Below are 7,901 nucleotides of genomic sequence, written 5' to 3' on the forward strand. Positions count from 1 at the left end.
TTTCAACTTCACTAATGATGATGATTACAGTGGATTGAAACTCATCAAATATGTTTAAATCCATAAATTCATAATGACATTAAAAAGCAGTGGTCACCTTCAGTAGACATCGGAGTACCAATTCATTCCCTTGTAAACTAGTAAATAAAAGTAAAGAATCAAGCATTTATACTACAGTACTTGCACAACTGGTAACCAAATAACAGATGATGAGAACTATCAAAAATGGTATCCAAAGGAATAAATGAAAATAAAAAAGAATCAGAGATCACCATATTGTAGACTCAACAAATTAACACACACACACACACACACACACACACACACACACACACGCGCGCACATTAGGCATCAACAATTGCTCACATCAAAAACAGAGAGCGCAAGACATTATGTGCCTCCTATGGTCTTACCCCACACTACCCAAAGGGATCAAACCTGGATCCAGTCTCTAGATCTAGTAACTAATTTTCAGGAAATACAGAGAAAAGAGGTACACATTAAACTGTAACAAGAATATACAACCAGGAGAATCTAGACTGTGGGAAATTATGCAGGTCAACTGACTTGGGTTCTTCAATGATAAATATTAAGAAAAAGAAAGAGAAGGAATCTATATACTTAAAATACACAAGTTTTTTTTTCAATAGGCAAAACTAAACTGTGGTGTCTAGGGATATACCTTTAAGTATAAACTATTTTCTAAAACATAAAAAAAGGGGTAGTGGTTAGCACGTCTGCTTTACACGCAGAAGGTCCTGGGTTAGCGCCCCAGGTGGAGCCATGGACATCACTCTGGGTGCGCCAGGCCCCGGGTGCACGCCCCAAGCGTGTGGGAGGAGACACCCCACCTTCAAAGATTCAATTCTGAAGGGGAAACAGCAACATCCATATGTCAGAGGTGGAAGTGGGGGTGGAATTAAAGAGGGGGGAGGGACCACAAAAATAATGGTTACTATAAAAGTTAGGATAATGGTTATTATGGGAGGAGGTAGAGAGTTGTAACTGAATTGGGGCACATGGAAGGGGCTTTTGGGATGTATAGCAGAGTTCTATTCCTTGATCTGGGTTGTAGTTACAAAGGGGTTCACTTTAAATAATTTACTAAGCTATACATTTGTCTTGTATATTTTTTGTATGTGCTTAATATTATAATGAAAATATCCATTACATAAATAAACAAATAAATGAGAAAATTACTCCCCAGCTTAAAACCTCCAATGGCTTCTCACTGCAACAAAAATCAAATTTAAACTTCTTACTATGGCCTACAAAGCACTGCATGATATGGCCCCTGCCTATGTTTCTACTTTATCTCCTCCACTCTCCACTCTGCTAGTCATTCTAGTCTTCCCGCTCTTCCTCACATTCGCCAAATTAATTTCTCCGTCAGGACCTTTGCACTTGTCCCCTCTAAGACACTCTTCCCCTAGATCTTTGGATCGCTCCCTTCATCAATTCACTGAGGTTTCAAATATCACTGCAAACAGGCTTTCCTTGACCAATATATTTAAAACGACTCCCTACCTCCTCACCAGTCATTCTCTATACCCTTATTTTGTTTTATTTATTTACATTTATCTACTTGTTATTTTCTGTGTACTCCATTAGATGATAAGCTTCATGGGGGCAAAGACTTGGTCTGTTTGTTTAATGCTTCATCTCCAACCTCTAGAATAATGCCTGACACCTAATAGTACAAAATAAATATTTTTTGAGTGGATGGATGAATGAATGAATGAATGAATGAATTCCCTCTACTGCTTCTCAGAGTATTCCCACACACAGGGTTAGGGAGAGCTTCTCAGGCTCTTTTCCAGGCTTATATTCAATGTTAAAAATGTATGCTCTGAACATCCCCCCCAAAAAAGTCAGAAAGTGACTCTTCTATTACCACACACCCTAAACACAGTTATACTTTATTCGTTGCTTATCAAAAAACAAACAACACTCTAACGGAGATTACTGCTCTCCCTTAATGGACTTCTATTCAAAGATAGGGGTTTACTGGATCACATACCACCAAAGTTTTCATCATTAATGTGAGCATATTTCCTTTTATAACTGGTCACACCCAAACTTTAGCAATAAGTCCTACTAAGTGCTCAATCTAGAGAAAAAGGGAAGTCAAAGGAGATAAATAATTCTGAAATCTCTTCTTCTCATTACCCGCTTAGGGTAGGCTCAGTAGGATTAAAATAATTAGTAAAGATATATGTCCAGTTAAGGGGAAAAAAAAGTTCACAGAAAGAAAAAGAATATGCAAAAGAACAAAGGTACTAAGATAGGTCAATAATCCAGAGTGGACATTAGCAGCACCTGTAACCTAGAAAAATGAAAACAAGATACAAAAAGATGGAGGGAAGAGAAAAGAGGATATAAGAGAAAGAAAAAAATATAAGGAATAGGGCCCTTATACAAATCCTAATCCTTCCAGTTTCATCAGACCAATTTTAGGTTAACCCAAGTACATACCTCTGCATCTGAACAGTGGAGCTAGGCCCATTCTGTATATCTCCTTGGCCAAACTGGCCATATGCACCCTGGACAGAAGGGGCTTGTGCTGTTGAGGCTGGAGGTGCCCCTGAAGAAGGTGGGCCTCTTGACACACCTGCGTGTAAAAGACAAAAACTAAGTGATTGGGAAATAACTTTCTCCCCTACCCTAAGCAAGAAATGTAAAGCAAGAAATCAACAGGCTCAGACCTTCACTGGCCCAATACCACAGCTTTGTAATGAAAAGGACACCATCAACATGCAAATCTGCTTATAGCAGATTCTGAACACTAATGCCCAGCCAGCGAGCCTCTACTCTCCTAGACAGGTACACTACGAGTGATGCTGTAGCCAGGGCCATAAGAAGATAGGCCCTTCCTATGATCACCATACACTCTCACTCAATCCAGAACAGTCTAATGTTCTTATGCTAGACAAAGTCATTTATTTTAAGGAAAGGATCCTAGTCCAGAAATTAGAAACTTAGAGCTTATGTGAGAAAGGTGGCACAGAAGACCAAGTAACATACGGCACCTAGGTTGTAAAGAAAGGCACCTCCTGGGGATACTATTCTGCAACCTTCTCTTCATATATTCTACTTATCCTAATCATCTTCTTTTCATCCACTTCTAAGTGGCGACTTTCCCAAAAGCACATGGGTCAGGAAAGTGTACCCATAGGTAGGAGACTTTGTTTCACCCAATGGTTCAGTCGGGACAGCTGGCCTGCTTTCCCATTAGTGTTTCCACCTATGTCTTCACAAAAACTGAACTCCATCCTTTCTGCTCATCAGAGCTGCCATCAAAACTACTTCTGCTATACCCAGCCATCCTTACCATATGAAATGTAGGAAAGAGCAATTAGTTACTTGGCACATCACTTTGGAAATGTTGCTTATTCCTGTTCAAACATGTTTTCTTTTGCTCTGCCCTCAGTAGAGATTAGACACTATGGAACCTGCCTATAGAAACGTGATTAATCTGAACCTACTCACTAGCCATTATAGAACCAGATTTGTTTTCCTCTCAATAAGAGAGCTTCCTCTTGAGGCAATGCCAAACTCCATTTTGATAAGCCAGGACTTGACAGATCAGAGGTGGACTCTGTCCAACCAAAGTCCCAACCCAGAGTAAATCTCTTCTAGAGACCTGAGACCTAATCTCACCCCTCCATGAATTTTTTTTCAAAGTTATAATTAAAATGATACTGCTTCATTCCCTAAATCTCACCTATGCCTCCTTGGTGCCTTCTTTTTCCCATATCCCTTCACAGAATTTACTCTCTTAAAAAGCATAAAGCATCTGGCATTCCCTAAGTCCTCAGGTTGCCTAACCAAAGATCGACTGCTAACCACTTTCTAAAAAGTCCTTGTGGATAGTCTGTAGAGTACCAGCTGCTCTTCTTGAGAAAGTAATGTAAAGTCCAGAAACTGATTTTAAGGCAGCACCAGATTAAGTCTTCTCTTCTTGCCCTGGTATTACAGAGCCTCTAAGAAGCAAAGGAAACTCAAGCAAAAGGAGAAGAATGATATCAGCAGAAAGAGATTAGAGCACAAAAAGAAGGCACACAAACACAACACTTTTCATCGAGGAACTAGCTCTCCTAGGTCCCAGAGTCATCTATGGATAAAACCATTAGTATAATAAGAGGCACTATCAATATACAGGAGGAACAAGTAATTTCAAGGAGACTTTCGGTCAACAGAAAATATTCAATCCTGGTCAGAGGCTCTGGATGACCTGTGACCAGAACCCTTCCATCCATCTTTGAACAATGCATCCAAAGAAGGCTGCACAGGGTGATACCCACAGGAAATAAACTGCCACTGAACATGGAAAATGTGCTACTACTAGATGTCTTAAGGCAGAAATATAGTCATCTTACATAAAAACAAAGAAGGGCAGACTGACCACAGAGCTCTCAGTGACCAAGAGCCAGATTCATGTTCTCCAATCCCAAACACCCCAACTGTCTAGACAAAATAGATAGGGCAATACAATCCAACCACTGATTACCCTCCTTAGCCCAAAGGAAACCTGGAAACATACCTGGGGGAGGTGTTTGCTGATAGCCTGGTATTGGTCCATTGTAGGCTTCATAGGGGGTGGGAGGGGCTGTGGACCCCGGCTGCCCACCATAGCTGGATTGATGATACCCTGCGTAGACAGGCTGTGGCTGCCCATATGGCGGCACAGGTGGAGCTGACTGGTTGACGTTCATTATGAGAGCATCCCCGACTTTGTCTCACCTATTAGATGAGAAAGAAGAGAGAAATTAGTCAAAATCAACTTTCTAAAGAAAGAACAACTATTCAGGGTAGGAAGTAGAGATAAAAAAAAAACTGACCTTATCAGGCAGTGATCAGCCTAATTATTCCCACTACTATAGGATCTTTGTAATTTTCTGCCCCAGCCAGTAGCCAGATTACATCCTCAGAGTAAGGATTTTGTTACTGTGAACCCCATGCTTTGTTATTGCCAAGAGGGTATAAATTTCAAATTCTGATAGGCCCACTGGAATGAACAGCAGCCTCCACTCCCCAGTGGAATGGAATGGCACACAGAGTCTTGCCACTGATGAACTACTGTGATATTAGAGGTAAATGAAACAATGTTCCCACTTTCCTTTCATTCACTCTAACATCCATTCATTCAATAAATACTGAATACCCTCTAGTGTGCTAGCCAATTTTAATTACTCGGGCTACATGTCTAAAACAGATCAGGTAAATTCTCTCCCCCTCAAAAGACAAATTTTAGAGTAACTGCTTAGAAAAATGACATTCTTTGGCTAAACTGCAATAATCAAGATGCTACTCCATCTCCAGTTTTCCCATCAAAAGAATGTATGGACCTTAGAACTGAAGCATAAAAATCACTAAATGTACAGGACACCTGAAAACTCTAGCAAGGTACCAGATTAGAACTGAGAGCAGGCCAAGCACAAAAACTTCTCTCAAAAATCTAGAGAAAGAGTTCCAGGATCAGCAGCAAAGTTAGATTTCATAGAGAAAAAAATTGTTCACCTTATCCATCAAGCAGAGGGACTATAAGTATTCCAAATCCCAATGCACTCCTCCAACTCTCCTGTTTCTGTTCTCATATGCTTGTCATGAACCTAGGCCACCACCAACATTATTATAATCTGGCCCAGCAACAAAGGAGTGAATTAGGGGGCCTTTTCTGGGTCCTTCCAAGAAAAGGACTACCTGCTCACATTTACTCTAAACAGCCTTATCATCCCAACTATCCTATTGGCGAAGGGGTAATGAGCTCTCCCTTTTCATCTTGACTAGAGAAAAGCTGAGTCCTGGACTAGAACTCTTTAGACTCAAAGCCATCTCAGGCGTTGTTTTTTCAAATCTTAAGCCTTAAACAGGTCACAACACTAAGCTTGACAGATGTTCCTCTTCCTTTCATCTTCCTAAAGTCGGGGTGGGGGTGGGGGTGGAAATGGGAGGAAAGTAGCTTCTTCTCCAGGAAGTTTGGAGCAGGTTCAACTCTTCACTCCATTCTGTGCGGACAGTCGAGGGTGACAACCCAGGGGGCGGGACAAGCTTCCTAGAACTCTGAAAGTAGTCGAACTGTGGAAGCTGGGAGCGCCGGGTATCAAGACCGAGAAGCCAAGTCAGCTTCTCGGGCCACGATGAGGGAGAGGGCTGATCCACGCATGGAGATTGAGCGTCTAGAGCCCTTCAACAGGCTCCGGGCAGGAAGCGGGAGCTGGACTCTGGGCCGCGAAGAGAAAAGAGAGGGTAGTAGGATCTAAGACTGATTGTGGATGCGTGCAGTGAGGGTCTCTTACCAGACCCCGCCCCCAGGCTCCTCCCTTCCTTCTCAGACTGATCCCCGATCAGGCCAGTGACACCCCGGCCTCTCTTCTTTCCTGCTCACCAACCTCCCGATGCCACTCCTCACCCGGCTCCAGATCCAGGTTCGACTTCGTCCCTAACGTCAAGGCTCCCAAGCTCCACTTCCGGTTCCGAGTGGGCTGGCGCGTCGCCCCCGGAAGTTCCACCCCCACGTTCCAGCGCCGGGCCACTCCTTCTGCCACGTCTGCAATAGACACGCGCCCAGGAACCCGGATGCCACGCATGCGCCTCTTTCTTCTCTCGTCAGAGCCGGTTTCTGGAAATCCCCGTAGAGTCTTAATCCTTCCTGCGTCTTTTTTTTTCCCCTGGTGTCCCGGTCGTTTTATGGTCCCATCAGCAGAAATGCGATTGAGAGGGCTAGGTCAAACTATCTTTAGTAACGACCCTTCAATCAGCCTATGACATGTTAGTCACCTCTGACCTAGCGTCCCGGAGCCACTTCCTGCTGACCCCGGGCCGCATTGATTTCCGTTTTCGAGGCTGTTCTCACCAATGACCTTTACGAATTATTAGATTTGCGGAGCGTGTGATGGTAAAGGGGACTAACTGTTTTCGGGCTTCTTGTATTCCCATTCTGGCTCTGCAGTTATGTAGCTGGGGCAACTTACTCTCTGCCTCAGTTTCTTTCATCTGTAAAATGGAGAGAACACTAAATGCCCTTATAAAAATAGCTTGTTGAAAGTATGGATGTCAAGTCGAATTGCGTGGGACTATAGTAAGCACTCAATGAAGGTCAGCTGTTATTAAGCACTTTCATACAGCGCCTTGGTTTAAATACAGAACTATCCAGATGCCGATGATCTCTGCTCTCAGGATGGCCCCAGCATGTGGAAGAGCTACAGTTTCTGGAGTAATGTTTATTACTCCAATGCATAACAAAAATGATAGCATTTTAAAAAAATAAACGACCTCGTTTACTCTTTTAAAATATTTATTCATTTAAAATAATTATTTTAGAACACTTTGTGTGCCAAGTTATATTCTTGGTTTTGGGAATACAGTAGTGAACAAAACTTAACTCTCACATTGTTGACAGTAAATATTTTGAGGCACAGAGTGATTCATTGAAAAAAATTGCGCCGGTAGCCTGTGCTGGAAGCTATAGTAGGCATTAAGCATGCTTTAGTAAATGGGCAGATTGTCTTGTCCTCAGTTTATAGTCGAGGTCAGTGGTTCTCAAAGTGTGATCCTGGGATCAACGGTATCAGTATTACCTGTTAGAACTGCAAATTTCAAACCCACCCTAGACTTTAAATCAGAAATTCAGGAGGTAGGGCCCGGCAAACTATAGTTTAATAGGCTCTCCAGATGATTCGTTTTGCACACTGAAGATTGAGACCCACTAGTCCAGGTTAGTAATTTGCCAAATTCAATTAACAATGTTGAGTGCCTGGCCTAAGCTGGGCTCTTCGCTAAGCATTCCATTTAATTTATCCCATTTAACTCTCATAAGAGCATAGGAAAGTTGATATCCTCTGTCTTGCTTCAAGTTGCATTCCTAGTAAGTGGTAGAACCTATATTCATAGTTTCTTGA

At 42.3% G+C, this 7,901-nt stretch overlaps 1 protein-coding gene across 11 annotated transcripts in view; it reads right to left on the reverse strand.

The window, feature by feature from the left end:
* SEC24C (SEC24 homolog C, COPII coat complex component) overlaps positions 1 to 7,901 on the reverse strand; it is a 50,252-nt gene that overhangs the window by 17,752 nt on the left and 24,599 nt on the right. For 3 of the 11 annotated variants that reach the window (XM_016121071.2, XM_016121087.2, XM_016121020.2), the window contains exons 1-3: positions 6,413 to 6,539; positions 4,544 to 4,743; positions 2,476 to 2,611 (exon numbers count right to left, since the gene is read on the reverse strand). In XM_016121071.2, the coding sequence (XP_015976557.2) occupies positions 2,476 to 2,611; positions 4,544 to 4,715 (308 nt within the window). In that variant the 5' untranslated portion in view covers positions 4,716 to 4,743; positions 6,413 to 6,539. Of the gene's footprint in view, positions 1 to 2,475; positions 2,612 to 4,543; positions 4,744 to 5,520; positions 6,210 to 6,299; positions 6,540 to 7,901 lie in introns of those variants that run through there. The other 8 variants (XM_016121104.2, XM_016121077.2, XM_016121094.2 and 5 more) reach the window with 7 other exon arrangements.

Source organism: Rousettus aegyptiacus, unplaced genomic scaffold, assembly GCF_014176215.1.
Source record: "Rousettus aegyptiacus isolate mRouAeg1 unplaced genomic scaffold, mRouAeg1.p scaffold_m13_p_6, whole genome shotgun sequence".
Lineage (NCBI taxonomy): Eukaryota > Metazoa > Chordata > Mammalia > Chiroptera > Pteropodidae > Rousettus > Rousettus aegyptiacus.